Source organism: Apus apus, chromosome 8 (assembly GCF_020740795.1).
Source record: "Apus apus isolate bApuApu2 chromosome 8, bApuApu2.pri.cur, whole genome shotgun sequence".
Lineage (NCBI taxonomy): Eukaryota > Metazoa > Chordata > Aves > Apodiformes > Apodidae > Apus > Apus apus.
Window position 1 is genome coordinate 16707692 of NC_067289.1, and position 23318 is coordinate 16731009.

General features: G+C 56.1%; 2 protein-coding genes across 2 annotated transcripts in view; one reads left to right on the forward strand and one right to left on the reverse strand.

The window, feature by feature from the left end:
- Nucleotides 1–234: 234 nt before the first annotated feature.
- PTMA (prothymosin alpha) lies at nucleotides 235–9390 on the forward strand. The gene is made up of 5 exons (XM_051626860.1): nucleotides 235–367; nucleotides 4608–4679; nucleotides 5361–5454; nucleotides 7973–8046; nucleotides 8492–9390. The coding sequence occupies exons 1-5, from the start codon at nucleotides 323–325 to the stop codon at nucleotides 8537–8539; spliced, it is 333 nt and encodes a 110-aa protein (XP_051482820.1). The 5' UTR covers nucleotides 235–322; the 3' UTR covers nucleotides 8540–9390.
- A 10001-nt stretch (nucleotides 9391–19391) lies between these two features.
- Nucleotides 19392–23318, reverse strand: part of PDE6D (phosphodiesterase 6D) — a 36226-nt gene continuing 32299 nt past the window's right edge. Inside the window, exons 4-5 of the mRNA XM_051626858.1 lie at nucleotides 22383–22488; nucleotides 19392–20016 (exon numbers count right to left, since the gene is read on the reverse strand). Of these exons, the coding sequence (XP_051482818.1) occupies nucleotides 19935–20016; nucleotides 22383–22488 (188 nt within the window). The 3' untranslated portion in view covers nucleotides 19392–19934. The remainder of the gene's footprint in view (nucleotides 20017–22382; nucleotides 22489–23318) is intronic.

Here is a 23318-nt window from a genome sequence, read left to right on the forward strand (position 1 = left end):
GCTTTCACCGCCCACCGCCCCGCGCCTCGCCCACGCTGAGACCGGGCCCGAACTCATCGCCGCAGTGTCGGCGGCGCCCGCTCCTGCCACTTTAAGCGGCCGTGCCCATTGTTTGCGCCGCAGCCAATGGGCGGCGGCGGCGGCGGCGCGGGCGGCCAATGGGCGCGGCGCGGGGCAGCGCGCGCGCCGCCCCCGGCTCTATAAGAGGGCCGGTGGCGCCGCGTGAGTCCCCACTGGCTCGCGCAAAGCCATCTTGGCATTGTTCTGCCCGCGCCGCCGCCCGCGCCGCCACAGCCCCGCCACAGCCCCGCACGCCCCCGCCATGTCCGACACGGCCGTGGACACCAGCGCCGAGATCTCCGCCAAGGTGAGCCGCCGCCCCGCGCCTCCCGCCCCTCTCGCCGCTTCTTTTTGGGGTTTCTTTTTTCCACGCTGTAATTTTTTTTTTCCATGAGATTTTTTTTTTTTTTTTGCTGGTTTTTCAGTCTTTTTTCCCCTTAAATTTTTTTTTTCCACCCCTCCGCGTTCCCGCCCGTTCATCCCCTACCCCTGTTGAAGTTCGCGGAGGGGTTCGGTGCGGGGCCGCCGCCGCCGTGCTCGCCGTACGGAGCAGCCTGCACCCGTTTCTTTGTCTAGACCGTGCGGGAAACGTGCTCGCCGCCCTCGCCGGTGCTGTGAGCCCCGCCGGACTCCCCGGCCCTTCTCTCTCCCGTCTTCCTGGGGACGGCGGCGGTCCCGAGGCCGTCCCGCCGCGGAGGGGCTCGGGGAGTGCGGGGGGGGTGGGCGCACGGTTGCGGCTCGGCACCCGTCTGCGGCGGGGTCTGGCGGCGGCGGGCAGCGCTCGCCTCATTCAATCTGCTGCGGGAGCTTGACAGCCCCGTCAAACTTGGGTCCCGCTCGGCGCTATCCCCGCGGGGGGGGGTGCGGGGGGTAGCGCTTCGGAGTATATACGGGGCGGGGGGGTGGGGAGGGGGCGGCGCGGGCAGTGAGTTGTGGAGTTGCTCCCGAAAAGCATGGGGTGGCTGGCTGGTATTTCGGAGTTGCACCCTGTTGATGGGGGGGGGGGGGGCGCAATCGGTGTGTTTGTGTTACCCCGGAGAAACGGGGGGGTAGGTGCTATATCGGAGCTGCCCCCGCCGGAGGGCTGGGGGGGGTAACTGCTGTGTCGGACCTGCCCCGGATGGGGGGGTTGCTATTTTGGAGTCGCCCCCGGAGGCGCGGGGGGTGGGTTTGAGGGCTGCGCCGGAGCTGCCCCCGGAGGGGGGGGGGCGGGGGAAGGGCAGTTACTATTTTCGGAGTTGCCCCGGCGGGAGCGGGCCCCACGGCGGTGCTGCCCCTGTGCGCGGGGGGCTCCGGACCGAGCTCCCTGCAGCGGGGTAACTTTGCGAGTCGGTGCCGGGAGGTGATGGAAGGCGGTTGAGGAGCGCCGGTAGCGACGGGGACTGGCTCTCCCGGGAATCCCCGCTGCGGCTCCCGGCGCCCGCCTTTGTCTGCGAGTCGCGGCTGAGCGTCCCCGGGGGCGCCGGGCACCCGGGCGGGCTGCGCGCCCCGCCGGGCCGTGGGTGGCGATGCGTCCCGTCGAGCTGCGGTCGGGTCCCCCCGCCGCTGCCGGGAAAGTTGCGGGAGGACCCGACCCGTGCGGGGGATGGGGCGGCCGTGACCGGGGACCTTCTTTCTCAGTGTGTGCCCCGACCGGCACCCGGTCGCGCCGCTCCGGGGAAAGCGAGGCTGGAATGAAAAAAAAAAACACCAAAACAAAACAAAAAAAAACGACGGGGAGGAGGGTTTACAAAAAACAACCAACAAAATGCCGTTTTTGGCAGATTACGATTTCACTTCTGTTTCCCGCTCCCGCAGCCGGGCCCCCGCCTGCCCTGCCTCCGCTCCAGGGCCACGGCACGGCCCCCGCCGCCTCCCGGATCCGGGAAGCGGCGAGGCGGGTCGATCCCCATCCCTCCCCGGGGAAGTTTGCCGTTAACCTTCCCTTGCCCTTTACCGCGTGGGGGAAGGGGTCCTCTTCCCCGGCTTGGCCTCCCGGGGGCGGGGAGGAACGAGGGTCCGTGCTGCGGGGCGGGCGGAGGCGTGCACGGTGGCAAGGTGATTTTCCCCCCCCCCGCTCAACCACCCGCCCCGGACTCGGTGGCGGGGAAGCGCGGAGGCACCGGGGCCGTTCGCCCTCGTCCGGGGAGGAGGAGGAGGGGGGTGGGGGCTGGATCCCGCCCCGCCCGGGCGGTGGCTCCGCGCCGAGCACCGCCCCCGGCCGCCGCCGTGCCGCGGGGCGCCCACCACGTGCGGCCCTGCCCGCGCCGCCCCCTGGGAACCGGAGTCCGTCGTTCCGCGCCGCGCTCCCGCCCTCCCGGCTGGGGACTCCATCTCCCGGCAGCCCGCGGGGCCGGGCGGGCGCGCTGGCCGGCGGCCAATGACGGGGCGCGGAGAGTGGCGCGCGGTTTGAACGGCGGGCGGGCGCGTGGCGCGCGGGGGGCCCCCTGCCGGCGGGCGGCGAGCGCCCGGGCCCGTTCACCGGGGTCCTGCCCTCTGCTGCGGGCTGTCTGCGCCGGGAGCTGCGGCTGCACGGGCCGCGCACCCCGTGAGTGGGAGAGCCAAGGTAGAGCTTCCCGGGCAGGCGGGGTGTGACTAAACGCCATCGCTATTTTATGGACAAACAGCCTCGCCACACCTATAATTAGAGGCTCCGTCAGAGCTCTGGAGCTGCAGCGGCGCTGGCGCGCGCTCCTCGCTTGGAGGCCGCTGTGCGCCTCTGTTTGTGTTGGAGGGGCTGGGGAAAGGGAGATGGCCTGGTGCTGGTGCAGCTCTGCTCAGGCACAGGCTGCGTGACCTGGTGTCCTCGTGGCCCAAGAGTCACTGAGTGTCTCCAGTGGTGCGGGAAAGGGCAGGAGACTTGTCCAGCCGTAAAATCCCTAACAATAATAAGTGATTCCTTCAGCTGAGAGTGTTGCTTATGTGTTGTGTGTGTGAGCAGCTCTTTCAGGAAGAACCGTCAGGCACAGTGAGATGTGGAAACTCTGACTGCTTGAGTTGCTCCATGTTTAACTTAGGAAATGCTTTCTTGCCCTCATGCCCATGTGCCTGATGGGAGGCAGTGGCTGCAGAACACAGCAGTGTGGTGGTGAGCAGAGACTAAAGGACTGTGATCAGCCTCTAGGGAACAGAGGAGCAGGAGATGGCCTGGGATTCATATGGGAGCAGTGAAAGGAGGAAGGAGTGCATGTTTTGTTTTGTCCCAGATTCCTGGAGTTCTGTGCTTTGATTTGGTGAAGTTTGATCAACAGGTGTAGTTGCCCCAGAGTTCACACTTCCAGAAAGTCTTTCCTTGGTGCACTGGGAAGCCCTGGTGCGTCTGGTAGCAGTGTCTGAGTGGTTTAAATAACCCCGTGGTCCAAGATTCCTGTGCTGTTTCACCAAGCAGCCTGCAGGGTGGCAGAAGCCCTCCCGCAACAGCAGCGGTCCCACTTGCAGGGTCAGGGTTGAGCTCATACCCACCAGTGTTCCCACGAGGAAGTGACAGTGGCTCAGTGGGAGTGAAAGTGCCCGCGGGCTGCCAGGCGGCCGCAGAGGGCAGGCGGGGAGGGAGCAGAGCCGCTCTCTGCTGCAGCGAAGCCGGGAGCTGCCAGCAACTTTGAAACACCTCGTGGTTGCTGCTGAAGCCGGCTGTGCGGCTGCTGGCCCTGGGGAAGGGCCTCTTTGCTTTCCTTGGCTGAGGTAACACTTCTTGTGCTGAAGGATCTCGCTCCAGCTGATGGAGGAACAGAAGGGGAGGAGGATGCGAGCAGAGATGCCAGTGTTAAATCCAAGTGTTCTTTATGAGGGAACATAAAGTTGGATCCTCAGCCTGTTTGTCGAGCGAGTTGGCATGACATTTTGACAGTGATCAATAGCAAAAACACACAAGCTCCTGCTCTCCTCTTCATTCTGCTCATGGTGGAGATTTGAACCAAACTAGCCAGGCACAGCTCTTGGAGCAGTGTAAAAACAGACCTCTTCCCCCACCCCATCCTGTTACACTGAAAGCTGCGAGCTGGATTCTGAAGCCTCCTCTCTGCTGCTGTGAGAAAGGCCAGGCGTGCACTGTTACTGTGTGATTTTCCCCAGGCAGGGCAGAGACCACAGCGTCTGCTGGTGAGCCCCTGGGAGCTGCTCCTGCTGCGAAGGTGCCGAGCAGCCCGTGCGCCCGCGGCCCTGGGGAGGTGGAGCCCCTGTCGGCTGGACGGGGCTGCCTGCTCTGTGGCATTGCAGGAGCCTGCGTGGACTGTGCTAAGATGGGCAATCAGCCAGCTCTGCTGCTGCTGAGCATATGCAGGCGTCCAGCTCTGTGTGTTTGGGAGCTCAGAGGTGAAACAGAGCAGTCTCTTTTTTAGATAGCTGCTCTCTAGCATGGCTGACTTGGATTGAGATTTACCCCCACGCTTTTGCGTTCCCAAGGAACCCAAGGAGGAGCCAGAATGTGGCGACCAAATTGCAGAGCAAATTGGTGTGAGGCAGCTCCTGCTCTCTCTCACGCTGTGGTTTTTTTTCACACCTGATCTGCAGCTTTTCTGACCCTGGCATCTGGAATCGGGGTGACTTCTCTGCTTTTCTGCTCCTTCCAGGATCTAAAAGAGAAGAAGGAAGTTGTTGAAGAAACAGAAAATGGCAGAGATGCACCGGCCAACGGCAACGCTGTGAGTATGGCTACAATCTGCAGGGACAGGCAGCCCTGATGCCAATGTCTCCTCCCTTCTTGCTTTTGCTGTGAGCTTGTCCCTAGCCCTGCCTGAGAGGGGACCTCTCCAAATGGCAGCACTGTGCTGTGCAGAGTCCTCCAGCCTTTGGGGCCTTAGGTACAACAGTTGCTCCCAAGGCAGTGGGCAATTAATGAGTCTGTAGAGAGGAAGGGCTGGAGTTGCATCTCCTCCCCAAAAGGTGTATAAGTTTGTGTCCAGTGCCACCTCCTTCCTAGGCACTGGAAAACGAAAAGAAAAAACCCCGAAGCCTACATCTACAGTCTAACAATCGAGTGGGGGAAATGCATTGTGTTCAAGTAAACTGGTAGGCTTCCTATTTTTAAGGCACTGAAGGAAATTCACTGTGGTGCTTCTCAATGTGTCACAAGAGCCTTTGCAGTCTTTGTCTTGGCCTCTTAAGCTGCAGCCCCAAGTTACTGTAGATGTGATCCTTGGTGCCTGGGTTGCTGGCTTGTGTGGAGGCAGGCAGGAAGTGGGACATGTGCCTGGGACTCTGGTGGGCTGGTGCTTTGCTTTAGGCAGGAAAGGTGTGTGGGGGGGTGTGCACTTCTGAACATCTCTTCCCCCTTCTCCCTTCCCCAGTGCATTTTTTAAGTGATGTTTTGTCTTGCCAAGGAGAACGAGGAAAACGGAGAGCAGGAGGCTGACAACGAAGTAGACGAAGAGGAAGAGGAAGGTGGTGAGGAAGAGGACGAGGAGGAAGAGGGTGATGGTAACTTTCTTTGTTCCCCCTGCTCCCATCCCATGGTTGTGTCCTCCCTGGACGGCAGACTCCAGGGAAGCAGAGGAGAGCCAAGAGCAGCATCTCCCCCTCGTGGCTGCAGCTGGGTGGCTCTTGCCAGCCAGGCTCAGTCCTTCCTTCCTCGCTTGGGCCACCAGCACTGGGAGTGAAGTCAGCCTTGAATCCCTTCCAGCAGGTTGGAGGCAGATTCCTTCCTCCCTCCTTGGCCAGACAGCCCCGCGCTGCAGCGCTGAATAAGCGCATTAGCCCTTCTGCGAGTCGTAGAACCTGCCCTTGACTTTGGTGACTGCAACAGCAGCCATGAGTGCTGCCTGGTGGGATGGGGACAGCCCAGGATGGCCAAGCCTTGGCACAAGGGTTTGGTTACCACCCTTTTTTGTGGAGCAGCATGCTCAGAGGCTTATGTGGTCCCCCCTGACAACCCTTTCCTGGGCTGGATGCCATGTGGAAGTGGGCAGAGGAACCTGCAGCTCTTCCCCACTTAGCAGGAGCAGACAGGCTTGCTTGGAACCTTCCCTGTCTGCAGTATCCTATGTCTCCCTGCCCTCCCCTGCTCCTGACCTGACGCAGCCTGGGAGTGGGTTTTGGCAGCAGCGACCAGAAATCCAGCAGTGACTTGTCAGATCACTTCTCACCCTCCCTATTATTTTTTTTTCCCCTAATATCTGCTTGGATGCATAACATTGTTTATTTTTATCACTCGTTAAGGCTGGGAGAAAACCATTTTTGTTATGCTGAAATGAACTTGGGGCCCTCTAGCTGTTACTAGGTTAATCCCCTGTGAATTTTCAGTTTACGTACTGACCTACTAACCTGTTGGTTAGTTTTGGGAGATGGGGACAGGGCTGGAAATTTAATGGCTGTTAGGCCAGTGCCTATTGAAGAGTATAAGCAGGGAAAACTGTCTCCTGGGGTAGTGCTCAGCAACCTTCTGTGCCCCTTGATGTAGGAACTGGCTCTCTAGGAAAAGCTAGGTATCATGGCCCTTTTCTTACTTGGAATTTTGATCTTGGGGGCCAGAGCACAGTGCTGCCATGTGCTGTCCTGAGTCCAACTACCTCCAGCCCTGCTTTGGGCTGGAAGAGAGGGAAATACTTGCATCTCCCTGCTCCTCCCCTGGGGCAGGCAGGGATGCATGTGCTGCAGATGTGTGTGGAGTGGAAGTGTTGCCTGGATACTGCTGTGACAAGCCCAGGGAGCACTGGTCCTGCAGTGCCAGCCCCGCTCACCCAGCTCAGGCATGATTTGGCAGAGAGCTTGGAGGTGTCAGCACCTCACTGGGATCCCACACAGCTCAGTCTGTCTGTGCCTGCTGCCCTTGCCTGCTGCCCTGGGGTGATCCCTGCCAGAACTGCACCTGAGCAGCTGAACTCTGCAGGAGGGAAATTTAAAGGCAGCAAGTGTAGCTTACATCAGCTGTTTTTGCCCAACACTTGCAGTGAAACTCCTTCCTAGAGTTTGACAGCAGAGGGGAGCTTGAGAGTGTATTTTTCTCACCCTTCTTCCCATCCCATCTTATTATTTGCTTTGCTTAAAGCAGCTCAAAGAACTAAAAATGCTCCAAATCAGCTTGGCAATGTCACCTGACCTGCCGGCCGGCCTGGTGCATGTGATGGCTGCCGGGGTGTTGATCCATCACCAGGAGCTAATCTTGGCCCTTCCCACTGTGGGCCGTGCCATGGCTGGGCACATGCTGGGCAGAGGAGAGGGAAAGGGAGGATGGGCTGACCTTAATCCCCCCCAGCTGTCTATATGTATGGCTCGTGGCAGTGATTTAAAGCCAGCTTACTGGCCTTAAGGCCCTAAGTTTTAGCAGGGTCTCCAGTTACACAAGAGACTCATCTTGGCAGCTGAGCAATTGTTCTTCTGGGACCTCTGGTCTTGCCCTGACCCCCGCAAAACCAGCTGAAGGCATTGGACTTGGTCGTTCTGATCCACTGGCCTATTTGAGCTCAAAGTGGGTCAAAGCGCAGAGCTCTCTGTTCATCCTCTGGCTGTAAGATAAGTTGGTAGCATTTGTTTGCCGTTCTGATAATTAGAAAGTGTTCTGACTCAGAACTAATGCGTTCTGGCTCTCTTAACTCATTAAAGATGCACTAATAGCTGCGAAGGGAAGCAGAAATAATCTGGAGTGGTTAGGCAGAGCAGCCACTAGAAAGAGTTATTTCCTTTTCTGTTTTTCCCCCCCTTTTTGATGTGATTTCGGCACTTGCAGTAGGCACTGGTTTCACTGTCCTGTTTCTGTGCTACAGACACTGAGCCAGGCTCTATGCTGCCAATTCTTATTTCCCCTTTGGGTGGGTCAGGTCAGTTGGGGGATACCCCAAAAGCCCCTGTGTCTTCAGGCAGTACTGTCCTGAGCTGGGGCTGTGCCACCTGTGGACATAGCAGTGTGGGGCTGAGCCAGAAATAAACTCTGAGGGGAGGTACATGGTGTTGTAGAGCTTCAAGAGGATCTCAATTCATGTTCCTCTCATTCTTCATGCAGGTGAGGAAGAGGATGGTGATGAAGATGACGAAGCTGAGGGAGCCACAGGCAAACGAGCAGCTGAGGACGATGAGGTAGGAGGAGCAACCAGACCCTAAGAGCCACCTGTGTCTCCCCAGAGGGTTTAGGGGGGGAGTGTCAGTGGGGCCAGAGGGGCCGTACTGGGCTTTGGGGCTGGAATGCACACCCCAGGCCTCTCCAGGGACCTGGCACAGTTCTGTTTATACACTGGCCTGGTTAGTGGGGTATCTGCTCCAGCTGCATGAAGCTGCTGGTCCTGGGTTGGGGAGCCTGGAGTGCTGAGGCAAGGGTGCTTGGGGCTCCTCAAGCTGGCTGTGAGAGAGGAATTTGCAGTGGGGAGAAACACTTTTGAGTTTCTCTGTCCTCATCCCTGAGGCAGGAGAGAAACCTGAAAAGCTCTCCTGCCTCCTACTTGCCTTGGTGTGTCTCCACCAGCCCCCCCTGGCAGCCTCACTCCTCATCCCCTCTCCTGACTGCTTTGCTTTCCCCCCCCCCCAGGATGACGACGTCGATCCCAAGAAGCAGAAAACCGATGAAGATGACTAGGCAGCAAATTATTATTATTATTTTTTTTTTAAATAAGGAGGAAAACAAACCAACAAAAAAAGGCCAGCGCGTCCTCTTCACCCTTGGGACCCCCCACCCCCCCTCTTCCTTCCTTCCTTCCTGTTGCAGCCCCTTCCCCACACACACACGTCTCCTTCCTCCCCCCTCTGCCGTGGTCATCCTCACCAAGTAGAGTGAACCCGTCCCCGCCCCCCGGCGCGGCGCTGCCACTCAACCAACACACAAAACGATTCGCCTGTAAGCGGGGAGAGAAAACCCCCCCCTTCCCACCCCACAGACCCCCTCCCCCCCCAAGCACCAAAACTTCAAGGCCCTGCTTTCTTTCTTAAAAGTACTTTAAAGGAGAATTTGTTTGTATTTTTTATTTACATTTTATATTTTTGTACATATTGTTAGGAGGTCCGCCATTTTTAAGTGATCTCGGATTGACCAAAAGGGGGGCTTTGAAGTGTATATCTCTCTTGTTACCTATCTCTGACTTTACTTGTGGTGTGACCAGGCCCAAACCATTATCTCAAAGGAGAATAAAACAAAACCTTGTAAAAAAAAAAAATTAAAAAAAGACAAAAATGCAAAAAAAAAAAAATTTACAATCTTATTCTGAGCATTCCAGTAACTTTTTTTGTGTATGTACTTTAGCTGTACCATAGATCGTGGTTTGTATGAGGTGGCAAGGCCAAAGATAAAAAAAGGTTTTCTTTTTTTTTTCTGTCTATGAAGTTGCTGTTTATTTTTATTTTTTTCTTTTTTTTTGGCCTGTTTGATGTATGTGTGAAACAATGTTGTCCAACAATAAACCGGAATTTTATTTTGCTGAGTTGTCCTAACAAGGCTGCCTCCCAGCTGCTGCTTTTTGTTTTAGTTTTCATTTGTTTTAGTTTTTTATTTCTTTCTCCCTTCCTTTCTTTCTTTGCTTTGGACGTGGGGTTAGGAAAAGAGTTGGAGAGAGGGTAGAGGGGTGTGCAGGATGTTGAGGAGGGGGGTCCTGGGCATTTTGGTCCCAGCTGATGTCTGTAGTGCAGGGCTCTGCCATCCCCCTGCTGTTGTCAGCCACTCGGGGCTGGGTTTGGGGGTAAGTGCTGCAGCTGTGCCCCAAGCATGGCCTGTGCATAGTCCTGCATGCTCTGGCTGCTACTGGGGATGGATTGGGACAGGAAAACTGGGAAACCCTCAGATAAAAAGGCTAAATGGAAGTGAGCTGGGGTGTGGAGGTATGGGGTGCTTGGGAATCCTGCTGTCCCGCCAGCATCAGACTTTGAGACTATTTGGCTGGTGCAATAGAGGTGATTTAACCTATGCTAAAAATCTTGTGGTCCCTTCTGTGGGTGGGTGACCCTGTGGCTGCAGGTGCTGAGGCCATGCAAAGGTGGTGGTCAGCAGGGATTGAATTTAGCCAGAATTGGTCCCCAAGGGAAGCACCAGGGAACCCAGCAATTTCTGGGGTGTCAAATTATCAGAGGTTTGGTGGTGGGACCCCATGAGGCAGGCTGTGCTTTATCTGCTTCAACCAAACCAAAAGTGCTGTAACTTTGCCTAGGTTTCTGCTGCTTTGCTCTTAACCATCAAACTAATTTTTCCTTCCTCCTCTAGGGTGTTGGAGCTCAGAAAAACTCAGCTGGCTCTGCCAGGTGTATGGGGACCTTTTGCAGGAACCCACCTAGTGTCTGCACCTCCTCCCTGACCCTCACCTAAGCTCCAGCAAGTCCTGTTTTCCCCACAGATCCAGACTGCTGGAGCCTTGCCAGTGGTCTCATTTCCTCTCTTTGCACTGCAATCCCAGCAGTTAGTGTTGAGATGCTGGGGGGGGGGTGATTTTTACTCTGTTTTTTTGAAAAAAGAGGAGCCATTGTGTTCTCAGTGTTCTGGCTGTGAGGGTCACAGCTCCTTGTCACGAGGAACAGCCAGGTCACTTACACTCTTATTTACACCTGTGGCAAGTATGTTCAAAAGCTGGCTTCTTGTCCTTAATTATCCAACTAATCATGGTGCTAGCTGATCAGATTTGCTGCCTGGGCTGGTGGGCCATATCCAGCCCTGCCTCTCACCTGCTGGGGTGCTCATGGCCAGGCTGGAGGCGAGGGATGGATTTGATTAGTGTGTGCTCCAGTGTCCCCAGTAGGATGTGACAAAACAGGCATGGGAAAACATCACAGCTGAGTGTCACCCAGTGTCACTACTGTTGCGTGGTGCTTGGTGGGGCTGTGCCCATGTCCCTGCCCTGGCTGCCCTGCCAGTGGCTTGTGCACCTCAGTCGTCTCTGGTGATGTGAGATTCAAGCTGCTGCCCATGGATTTGCAAGGCAAATTATTCAAATAGGTTTCTGCAGCTGAGGAGAGAGCAGGTGCCATGTGTCACTGGGACATGGGGACCCTGCACACAGCTGGACAAGGGCCTCAGAGCCTGGCTTTATACCCACAGGGGGGATCTTGGGGGAGTCGCCACCTTGCTGCCCCCATTGCAGAGCAGGGCCTGTCCTACAGCCTCCAGTCACGCAAAAGTGGGGGGTCATGGGTTGTGGGGTCCTTCTTGGGCTGGGATGGGGTTGTGGAGAAAACCCAGAGGCAGGTCCCAGCCGGGCTGGGTGGTGATGGGTCGGGCATGGAGCAAACAGGTGAGGAGGGGGCAGGCCAGGGGAGCCCACTGCTCCTGGTCCTTGCCCGGCTGCCATGAGCCCTGTGGCTGCTGGTGGTGGAGAGGCCAAGCCCTGCTCCCTTCCCTCCAGCTGTGCAGGGCAGCCCTGGTGTTCCTGCACCCTGCTTCTACCCCCTGTGGGTACCACCCTGCAGTCACAGCTGGGTCCCAGGGGGTCTGGCAGGTCCCCACCACTCCCATGTCCTCGGTGCAGAGGGCAGATGCTGCCCAGGTGTGAGGTGGAGCAGGGACAGGCTGGTCCTGTCTCTGGGGCTGAGACTGGTCACAGCTCAGTGCATGGGCCATAGTGGGGAACCCCTACCCAAGCCCCTAGCCCCAGCCAATCCCCACACACCAGCCTGGCCCACCAGCCAATCCCACACTGCCACCTATCCCCCCTGTCTGTCCCCACCTCCCTCCCGCCCTCCTGCTGTCTCCACCAACCACAATCAAGCAACACCCAGGCCTGACCAATCGTGATCCGCCACCTTCTTCCCCCCCAGCCAACCACGTGCTGCCACCTGTCCCTGCTGCTGTCCCGCCCTTTGCAGCAGCAGCTCCCCAATCACGGGGCGAGGGACACAGCTCCCAGCCAATCTGGAGCTGCCACCTGTTAGTTGTCCCAGCCAATCAGGGGCAGCCACACCCCAACAAGGGGTATAAAGCCACCTCAGTGGAGGGCTCTGCTTGTTTGGGGTTGTGCTGGGATGGTGGAGTGAAGGATATTTCAAAGGGCTGCCTGTCTGTGAGGGACTGGAAGGCTTGAAGGTGGCTCTTTATCTCCTTTGGTGCCTGATGCTGCCCAGGGCTTTCTGGGTGATTAGAAAACGCTTACCTGGATAATGTCTTGGGTTGGGGACTGGGAGCAGCAGGTTCCCCTCAGCAGGAGACTGCGCAGGAGTCATGCCAGCTGAAGGCAGTGGTCTCCCTGGTGAGCCAGCCTTGTGCCGGTGGCTGTCTGCTGGGACCTCTGGAGTCCCAGCCAGTCACTGGTGCACTGAAGACTATCTCCACCACCACCTGGTGACCAGGCTCCGGGGGGGGCTGATGCCACAGGCCTGAAGGTGAAGAGCATGTGGCCATCAGGTGTTGGGGTGTTAGGCCCCCCACCCAGAGCTTCAAAAGCTGCTCATTCAGCTACAACTTGCTAGCACTGCTTGTGCTGCCCCTTGCCTGCAGACGTGGCCTGTGTGTCATGGGCAACTGATCCCTGGTTGGACTGCTGATCATTCTGGTCTTTGAGACCATGGAGGCTGAACATCTGAAGCTGTTCTGGGATGCACTAGCTGGCTGCTGGGCACCAAAGACAGCCCAGGTAGCTCCCAAATGTATCTGTTGGGAGAGCTGTGGGGTGGCTTGGACAAGCCTAGAAGGACTTAGGCTATGCCAGTGTGCACAGGTGGCCACTTGGACCAAGGGCAGCCCTTCCTGAGGACTCTGCTGTGGCTGGGCCTCAGCTGGCACGATGGTGTCCTGGATTACGGCTGAACAACTGGGTGAATTGAGAGCAAATTCCATGTGCCTGGCCTGAAATGCACCGCAGTGGAAGAGCTTCCAAAGGGCACAGCCAGTGAGTGCAGCTGAGCCTGTGCCCAGTGGGCAACTGACTGGGTATGGACCAGCAGACGTATCTCCAGTCCTGACCTGCCTGTGGTAGGTTAGGACCTGCTTCATCAGCTCAAGCCCCTCTTGTACCAGCTGTACCTTTCAGTCAGCCTCATCTAAAACTTCTTGAGTCTTGACCTTCATGGAATTTGGAGCACCTTGAGGGCTTGGTGGTGAACCTACTTGTGGTCAACGCAGGACTTGGAGTCCAAACTAGACATAGGCTGGGGCTACTGGTGCAGTTTGTGTCTGAGCAATTAATTGGCATCTACTTATGGGTCTGATGAGTGAAACTGCCTTCCAGGCACAACTCCTAAAGATCACAGACACAGAAAGCTGTTGCTGTAGAAAATAAGACATGCAGAGCTGCTCCTCTGGCAGAGCTATTCCCATCTGGCTTGAGGTGCAAGGTGTCCCAGGGGAGCAGACCCCTCAGGAGTGAGCTGGGGAAGCCTGAGGCCTGTGGCTGGTCTTGGCCCATCCCACATAGCAAAGATGTGCCTCCTAGGTGGTGAAGGGATGTTTGTGTGCTTGTCCCAAGAGCTGTCTGATGCAGGTAGGAAAGCCCAATGTTGCAGAGCAGATGTGGGAGATCTGTCTCATACCTGGCTGCCACGTGCCCCATGGCCTGTCCCCCTTGGTGAACCCCAGAGGGAGGGGTGGGGGATGGCTGGGGGTGGTGGGGCTTGGAGGGCCCCACTGTAGTGCCACACTATGTGTGATCCAGGAAAAGCCCTGGGAGGAAGCAGCAAGCACCATACTGCAGAGCAGATGGGGACCTGGAGAGGCTCTTGTGTCCCTTTCCAAAGAATGCAGTAGGGCAGCTGGGCAAGGGGCTCTGTCTCTCCCTGTGTGCCAGCTGGATGCCAGGCAGGGATGTGTGTCTTCCTCCTGGCTTGGGGCACCCCTCTGCCCCCCTCTCCTTTGCTGCAGGCAGAGCCAGCTTCCCAGTCCTGGTCTTTTGGGGAGCTGGAAACCAGCACCCCTCTTTCATGACTTGGGGCAGGGGGTGCAAGGGGTGGTGCATCTTGTGCCTAAAGCTGGAGACCAGGATGCTTGGCTGGTGCATGACCCATGGGCAATGATGAGCAGGACAACCCTAGCCAGTGTGAGTCACCCCCCCCTTGCCAGGCAGTGTGAGCACTGCCAGCCCCCAGATCCACTGGCAGGGAGGGGACATGGCTCCAAATTGCCTGGCTGGAGTGGCAAGAAGCCTGTGGAGCCTGCTTGGGGTTGTCTCCATCACCACGCAAGGCCCCAAAGGCAGCACAAGGGCTCAGAGCAGCTCCCATCTGCTGTGGGGTGCACCCATCTGCAGAGTCCTGGCAAGCCAAACCCTGCACAGTGTGGGGGGCTGGCTCCCTATCCCCAGGGCAAATCCCTCTTAGCCCTGCTCATCCCCTACAAGGCCAGGATGTGCTGCCTCCCTGGGGACACTTTCCAGCAAAAAGGCCTGTCCCTGAGATGAACTGTGGGAGCGAGGCTGCAGCTCCAGGCCACATCTCCTGGGGGGTGAGCAGCAGGCAGGAGCAGGGCTGTGGGGCCATGGGAAGGGGCAAGCACAGGGGGCACCTGCTCCCAAGCAGGCACTGGAGTTGCTGCTTTCTGTCCCTGTGCTGCACCATGGGGTGGTGATGGGGCACCCTGCAGGGTGGGCTGGTCCCCGGTGAGGGCTGGGGCTGCGTTTGGCTGTTGAGAGTCCCACCAGGCTGTTAGCCACGGCCTTAGGCTCTCGAGGCTGCTTCTGCATCCCCCAGCTCGGCTGGGGCAGGGCTTAAAGAGGGATGAAGGCAAGTGTGAGGCACGGAGGTGTGGGTGGCTGTGGGAGCTGCTGGGACATCGCACCCGGTGGCAGAAGCAGCCCCAGTCCTAACTGAGGGCTCCGGGCTGGCAGAGGGCTCCGCACGTCCAGCCCGGCGCAAGCGCTGCTCCTCTCTTGGGGCAGAGAGGATGCCACAACAGCCTGTCATGGGGCTGCCCGGCTCGCGGTGGCTCTCCTGGTGTCCCCGGCCAACGCGGTGACCCAAGCCAAGCGTCCTCCCGCCCGGGTGCGGGCGCAGCGCGGCCCGAGCAGTTCTGCTGTATTGCAGCACCATCTAGTGCTGCGCGGGGGGAAGCCCAGCGCTGCCCCCGGGAGCTGGGGCAGCCCCCTGCGGACAGGCCGTGGCTGTCCCAGGGCCGTAGGTCACGCTGCCAAAAGCCACCCTGATAGAAAACCCAGGCAGGCTGGATGCTAGAACTATCTCCCCACAACTGCTCGGTGCTAGGGAATTTCCAGCAAGAATCCCATGCCGACATTCCCAGTTCCTGAGACAAGCGTATCTGGCCTCAGCTGCCGGTTCTGCCACCTCTTCCCATGGAAATCCAGCCTCTGCAACTCTCCTCTGACCACTTTGGCTTCTCTGCCAGGTGACCCTGGCTCCTTAAGGCCTTTGCCTTCAGGGTCTTCACTTCTGTGGCTTCCTCCTGCATCCCAGGCAGTTTCTTGGTGTTCATCTTCCATAGCCAGCATGTGTGATCCCTTCCCACAACTTGTTGCTCTTCTCCTCTAGCATACCCAGGGCAATGCTAGCCCTTTCCAGCCCAGCTTTTTGGACAGTGGGAGAGCTTTCCACAACACCATCCTGCCATCTACTTCTCCCCTTGCTCTGCATCCCCAGCTGGTCAGCTCTCAGCTCATTGTCCCTCCTGGGTGCCTGTCATGCTCCCCACTCTGCCCAGCCCTGGGGTGCTGGGAGAGCAGGCAGGATTTTGGCATAGAGCTGGATCCTGTAGGAATAGGATGGTCTGCAAGCAGTGCTGTGGCAATTACTGGCCTCACTCCTCTCCTGTAGCAGGGGATGCTGGTGTGGAAAGCCACCATGGATGAAGATGTCATATGTGCAGTGGGGTGAGGTGGGTGCTGAGCACCAACAGAGATTGCACCCCGGTCCCAGGGCACTGAAGGCTGGCTGCCAGGGGCTCCCTGGGGCAGGAGGAGTTGGGCACCTTGGATTGAAAAGCGACCCTTTGGGTCCTACCTCTGCCCCCAGCCGTCCTCCTGCCTTTGGGGACAGATGGAGCTGCACCCAAGTCACCTGGCAGCCCTGAAGTCCTTGTGTGGCTTGGGCTCTGCAGGCACTGTCCTGGTGACCCAGGAGTGGGATCTCTGGCCCCATAAAGGCGACAGTGGGACGCGAATCTTACCAGCCCTTCTTTCCCCCTGCCAGAGCCGCCAGGCGAGGATGGAGCAGCGTAAGGAGGGACGAGCCGCTGCTGCCGCCGCTGCTGCCACACGCTGCCTGCACCAGCAAGAAGGTAAGAGTAGCAAAGCAATCACCGAACGTAACGTGGCCCTGGGCTGTTTGTGCACCTTTTGTTCGCCGGTAACCTTCGTGAATCAGCTCATTAGCCGCATTAGGAGGGCTCAGCTTCCGGGGTGAGCGTTCTCGGGCACGGCTGACCTGGGGCAGCGCGCCAGGCGGAGCCCCAGCCGGGGCGGTCAGGCAGCCGAGAGCCCCGGGGGGCGGGCAGGGGAGGTAACACCCCGGGGGGCTGCTGGTGAGAGACCCTGGGGCTTGCTGTGTGGTGGGAAGGAACGGGCCCTGCTTTCCCTTCACCCTCACGCTGGCAAGAGCCAGTTGCGCCCAGGCTCAGGGTCCTGCTTCGCAGCCAGCCCTGCCTCCCATCGATGGATGCTTTTCGTTACATGCTCGTGCTTCAGGGAACCTCTGTGGTGTGGTGGATACTCAAAACCATGCAGAGTGCACCCCCAAGGCCCAAAGTACGTTGTGCATCACTGTCTTCCCACGCTGCCTCGCTGCTTTTACCCAGCGGCTGTGCAACACGCCAGCTTGGAGGGCTCCCAGGTGAAGACATGGCTAAAGGGCAGCAAGGATGAAGTTTGCTTTTTAAGCTTGACCCCAGATCTCTCTGTGCCGGTGCACAGCCCCACCGCTTGCCTGCTTCTCCCTCCCTCCTTCTTCTGCTTCTTGATGTGCTGTTGTGGCTTTCTGGCTGCGTGTCCAGGCTCCACAGGGCTGCCTTGCCCTCACTGCCGGCTTTCAGCAGGCTGCCAGGGCAGCTCGCAGCCCTCCCGACGTGGGGGGCAAGCCCCATGTGGTGGCTGTCGGGCTGGCAGGGGGCAGCCTCCTTCCTGAGCACGTTCCCTGCCCCGAGGCTCTTGCAGAAACAAACGCCCTCTGCGTGCCGGCGGCTGGAAGGCACTCGCACCCGCCATGCGAGCTGCCAAGGCCAAAACAGCCCAGCTGTGAACAATGAGGCTGGGAAAGCCATGGCAGCCGGCTGGGATTCACCCGCGGCGGCTGCTGCTGAATCCAGCCGGTTCCCTCTCCCGAGCACCGCTTGGACACTCAGATGCCGACGGCTCCAGCAAGGGCTGGGAATCAGCAGCTCCAGGTGAGCCAAGGTTTTTGCGAGTGGCTGGGCTCTGGGAAGGACCCAGGGTGGCAAGAGGCTCCTCGCCTGGCCCAACCAGGTCCTAACCCCCCAAAATTGCCCCTCTTGCTATCATGGAGCCATCCCGTTGCACAGAGCCCGGTGTGTGAACCAGGCTGGGGGAGGTTTCTTTGCCCCAGAGATGCCTGCCAAGGCTGGGAGTTTCCACGTGGAAACTTTTTCTGGTAAATAGAAGGAGGAATCACTGTGTTGGTTCCTGCTGCCGCTTCTTCCACCCTGCACCTGCCTTTGCACCGAGGGTGGCATGGGGCTGTTCTTGGGCTGTGGGCAGAACCACCCGCCCATGGACGGGTGGTGGCAGTGGTGACACACACACCTTGGACCTCCTGCTCCACTCTCACCCTTTCCAGCCCCACTTTTCCGTTTGCTGGGGCCTTTGCTGTCCCAGCACCAATGTTCCATGCAAGGGAGCTGATTGCTGCCCATGCCACGCTCAGGCCCTGGGGATGGGACATGCTGAGGGCAGTGCCTTGGCAGTGTCCCCTGCCCCTTCTCCCAGTGCTCCCAAATCCCTGTCAGACCCACAAGGAAGAAATCTGCAGCTGCCTGGGCCAAGCACGGGCTCCTGCTCCAGGCATCCTGGGCCCCTTCACCTGGATTTTGGATGGTGTCTGGTCAGATCACTCTTCCCGGTTGGGGCCCTTCTGCCGGCAGGATCCAGCCCCTTGCTCTCCCCAAGCTCTGGCGTTTGCTCCATCGGTTCTTTAAGGGAGGCCGCGTCCCGCGCCTGGGGTGTCGGGTGGACTGGGAGAGGCTGGGGTGCTGGGGAGGCTGTGGGGTGCTGGGGGTGCTGGGGGACTGTGGGGTGCTGGGGAGGCTGGGGGTGCTGGGGCCATGGGAGTGGCGGGTCCAGGGGCAACAGCTGGTGAGCTGCCCGCTATTTCGCACGGAGCCACAGGGGGGCGCCAGTGACCCGCGCACCGCGCGGCCGAGCGGCTCCACCTGGGCGACCCGGGACAGCCCGGGCGAGGCGGGCGGGGGGGGAGGGGGCTCGGGAGGCACCCCCGGGGCCGTCTCAGGAGCCCGATCCCTCCAGAACCCAACCCCAGCGCAGCTCACTTCGCGGGAGCTGCAGCCACCTCTTGTGTGTGTCTAGAGGAGCATCTGATCTAGAGGTACCTCTCAATACCCTTGCTCGACCTTTGTGTTTTTCCTTTTTGGATACCTTTTGTCCTTCCTCTTTGGCAGATACCCATCACTGGGTGTTGTTCAGGTGGGGTGCAGAAGGCAGTTTCGGGTGATCTCTTTGTATAGGGGCTGGTCTAGGACAGGTTATGCTGCTGAGATGACTCTGCCCTGCGAGTCCAGCAGCTGAAATCCATCAGCAGGGTCTCATGAGAAAGCTGCTACAGTGGCTAATGCTCCTCTCATGGGGATTAATGGCCAATCAACAACAACAACAACAAAATATTCTGTATCCCTCCCACGTACAGCCAAGTGGCTGGATTCCCAGTCTGAAATGGTGAGTTTCATTTACCTGTGACTTCCCCAAGAATCTCAAGCCCAACCACAGTACAAGGCTGACCAAGGTATTGAGTGATCATAAAGCTGCCCATGATGTTGAAGAGCAGAAGTTGGAGATGTCCCCAAGATTTACAGGTGCTATAGCTAATTTTAAGCAACAAAGGGAAAGAGTAGTGGCAGGGCTCAAGAAGCCACTTGTAAAATAGTAAATCACTGCCATGTGTTGTTAAAACCACACACACAGACATGGGGATTGCTGGGATCAGCAACCACAGCCACAGCTGTGCTTCAGGGAGCTCAGCCCAGCCCAGGACTGATACCAGAGGGCTCAGGGGAACACGAGTTTTCTGGAGGGGTTTGAGCATCCCCAGGAGTCTGGAGAAGCAGAACAGTGTGCAGTGCTTCTCAAGGAACCAGTGATGAGAGACACGGGACAAACTGCCCTGAGGGATTAATGGACAGAAATGAGGTCAAGGAGAAACCTTTACCAGAGCAGTCAGGAAACCTTTCCTACGTGGTCAACTGGAGGAAGAAATTTAACCAGGAGATGGGGGCTGTGGCAGAAGCAGGGCTGTAGAGAGCCCTGTTCTGCTATTGCCTTGAGTGATAAAAGTTTGTTCCTGCTGTGAGGCATTTTTGTAACAGAAAGGAAAAGACACAGAACTAACGTTTCTTCCCTTCTTTGGACGGTAGGAATGTTTTAATTGAGAAATTCCCTTAATTACATTAGGTGATATCACAGTCTATTTTACAAGTTCAGGGTAAGAGGGTGCATGGACCAGTCACACAGAAATCCAGTGAAAGGATAAAAACCTACAACATGAGAAGAATGAAAACATTAACTTAATACCCCAAAAACGAAACGCATTGAGAGTTTGGTGTGAGTGGAAATGAGAGATTATACCAGGATCCAGAGAAGTACAAAGGATGGGACTAACAATTTACAGTATTGGTTCTGCATGACCATCGTTTGCCCGTGTTCAGAGACAGCCTCTACTCCCCCAGTGCATCGCTGAGCAGATGGTCCTGCCTCTAAGGGTTTGGTCTGGTCTTGCCAGAGGAGAAAGCAAAATAACTGATGGGCAAAGGTCACAACCCACGTTGAGCTGGTCCTCAGGGTCACCGCCTACAGGAGTGTTTTCCACTGGATAGTCGGGGGGTTCTGCACCAAGAACTGTATGGAGGAAAAACTAAAACAGCTCCAAAAAGCCCCATCTCAAACGTAGAAAAGTCTCACTTTGGAAGTGCTTACGAGAAGGTCATCATCATAGAATTTGGTTTCTATAATAACATTACCACTGTGGAAGGAAAAGAGGAGAAAGAGGCATTAGAGGAGTGCATGGACAGCAGGAACTGCTTCTTTCAGTGTTCTCACAACCCTGCACTGACATCTTACCCCCTGCAACATGAGCTTTGGTTTGGAGGCACGTGCAGTGAGCCTTGTGTCCTGATCCAGGGGCCATCAGGGCTGAAGGATCTCTCCACCACATTCCCTCATGGAACAGTTCCCCCCATCCCCCTCTTTCTGGGCTCAGTACCACACAGGCTGCAGAATGACCACAAACGGCAAACTTCTGCTCACTTCTGCTGCTAAACAGCCAGTCCCAGCATCTTCAGTGGATTGTGAAAAACAACAGGAATTCTTTTTGTATTCCCCATCTCTGTACTCTAATGTTGAGCAAGCTACTTAAACCCACTTACTATGTGATTTCCTTTGGGAAGTGCTTAAATGCAAACGCTCAAGTGTATTTTATACAAACTGCAATGGAAATGTAGATTTGGGTGTGACAAAGCTCTGATGATTAAAGTTGCTTAGAGATTTCAGTAGACAAAGGTGAGAACTTCAGGGTGACTACAACACCTGGACACGTGAGCAAAGTGATCTGATCATGACTAAATAACCTGGCTCTTGAAAACCAAAGCAGCAGTTCCACCTCCTCTCTGGCTCTTGGTATCTTTAACACTAGCAAAGCTAAATCTAGCAAGAGCAAGTAGGGTTTTGCTGTGGTATGGAAAATGCTTGAACTCAAATGTCAGGGAATGTTCTCAGTTGGACATTCAGTCATCCTGGGAAACTTTTGTGCAGAGTGCCTTGGTTAGCACCAAATACCACATCTCCATTCTCTCCTGCTGTGGAAGCACCGAGACAAACACAAGGTCTTTGGGAATATCAGAAAGTGAGGGGCTCTCCAAGTCTTGGCGGTTGAAAGATGCTGACTTCTTTGGGCCACAAAACCCCTTTTGGATTTCTTTGGGCTGGTGATTCTACTGAAAAGCCTCGAAATTCCTTTAGGACACCTCCATGAACAGGAGAGAGATCTGGGCTGCCCACCTAGAAATTGAGAGACTCCAGGAAAAGAATGGGACACTGGAAAATCCTCAAGGTCACTTGAAAACTGGACTCTCATGACTCCCAGTCCTGAAAATGCCTTGATTTCCCTAGATGGTCAAAACCAACTTCTCAGATGTCTTTGTTTCATCTGATTCCTAAATCTGGCTCCCCCTGTACTGACTGAAAGCTCTGGGAGCCAAGGACGTGTGTAGCACTGATGAGGTTCTGGACAGATGGTGCCAGGGAGCACTCTTTGAACACTGATGATCTCTTCTGAGTCCATGCTCTCTTTGAAACGTGCTGTGAATAGGAATGAGTGATGGTAGTTCCTATCCCAGAGCCTTCTCTATGGGACTGGCTTTCCTCCAGACAGGGAATGAGAGGGAAAAACGCTGGGCAGGAAGGTCTTCCAAAGGACACAGTGACCTTGCAGTGAGGCTGGCTGCTCCCTGTCTGCCTCTTGCTGGCAGAAGGATTCCCGTACCCTTCTGTCTGCTGGCAACGTGCTCCTCATGTGCTTGCCAGCACCCATCCAGCACTGCAGGGAGGTGGCTTTTTGTCAGTGATTACAGCTTCCCAGAGGCCTCCCTCAAGGAGCTTTTTTGGTCACCCCACCACACCTCGTGCCTTGCTGTCCCCCCTGTGAGCAACGCCCAGGATGCTTTATTCTAACACAAGTCCAAGGGATCACTGAACCACTCAGAAGTCAAATGTGCCAACAGTGGCCAGGACCAGACATTTCTGAGAAAGGTGTGTGAATCCCATTATGGGTGACTGTAAAATGACTGTTTCCTACCTGTTACGGGTATTTTATCCCAAGATACAACTTCATGCATAGTTTAGAATCCAATATAAAAGATATAAAGCTTGGCAAAATGGTGCAGTGATGAAACAAACCCTAGAGCAGCTCCTATGGGTGATGTACTGCATGAAAACCAACCAGCTTGGACAAGAACCATTGATCAATAGCTGGATTTGAAAATGGCCCAAATATGTCTCTTTTTTTTTTTCCTGGATGCAAGAGGGTGTTAAGCTGCAAAGCATTTTAAAATCCTTTCACGGTTCCTCTTTCAAAAAAAATTAAGCAACTCTAATAAGGGATCAGTTCCACTTTCTCCAAACTTTTATTGTTATATTAATGCAAATTGGACCTAAGGGAAAGAAGGTAATGAGGTTGGCTCAGCCCCTTTTATCTCAACAGCTCACTGGAGTGGGGGTGATTCAGAGTTGGTAGCAGCTCCCTCTCTTCATTCCCACTGTGGCCCCCAAGGAAATGCCACACGCTGCTTTGTCTTTGCCTGCTCTCAGATTCTCTAAGCCCAAGGCACTCACGTTAAAACGTTAGCTGGCATCATCTGTGATTCTGGTGCTGCCTCTATCAAGGACTGCCAAGTGTTTGTGGAGTTAGGAATCACAAAACCGAATTCAAAGAACCATTCTGCAAAGTAAAAAAGAAGATCCAGAGGCATTTGAAAGAAGATAAAATCTGCAAATGGTCCTTAACACTTTTCACCTGACAGGCTGGGGAACTCCCTAAACTGTCCTGCTGTGCTGCCAACATTTACATTTAAATTACTTTGTAAAGCTTAATTTGCACTGAACCCTGCCCTCCTCTTAGAGCAGATACTCCCTTTTGAAAATAGCCGATGCTAATGATAAAGTCACACCACTTCCTTAGCATTTGGTAGAAATTTCATCACACCTAATTGAGAGCAGGGAAACCACACTCCCCCTCTTGCAGACATCCCCAGATCCAGCTGAGACTAAGTGTACAACAGGTTGCCCAAAAGAGAAGGAGATCAATGTTTTATCTCCCCCTCCTCCAACCCAGATTACGAGTAATACCACAGTGAGGGAGATCAGATGTGCAGCTATGGAGTCACAGGGACAACATTCTGTGGCACTGCTGTAACCAAAGGAAACCAGAGGCTCCTTCAGGCCAGCCCCCAGCCTGGTGGTGGCCAGCACTAGGTGCTTCTGAGGAAGATGCATGAATCCTCCTAATGGGTGACTCCAAAATAACCTATTTCCTTGCCTCAGGCAGCCTGTGGTGGATTTATGCCCTAAAGCATGATTACCCAGATTTTTTTCTTACATAACGAAGTGTTAATACACTTATGAAATGCTATCCCTAATACTGTGGCCCATTAGTCCTGACAAGATGAGTGCTTCAGTGCTACTCTGAAAAATTAAAATCATCACATTCGACCCATTTTAGTTTCTCTAATTCCTGCTGCCCTGGAGGTCACTCCCTGTGCTGCAGCAGGA

Bases quoted from the DNA above. Each gene is read 5' to 3' on its own strand.
- PTMA (XM_051626860.1), top strand. From the start codon at position 323: ATGTCCGACACGGCCGTGGACACCAGCGCCGAGATCTCCGCCAAG. The intron at 4,680-5,360 runs GTGAGTATGGCT...CTTGCCAAGGAG, and splicing joins CACCGGCCAACGGCAACGCT to AACGAGGAAAACGGAGAGCA. The intron at 8,047-8,491 runs GTAGGAGGAGCA...CCCCCCCCCCAG, and splicing joins GAGCAGCTGAGGACGATGAG to GATGACGACGTCGATCCCAA.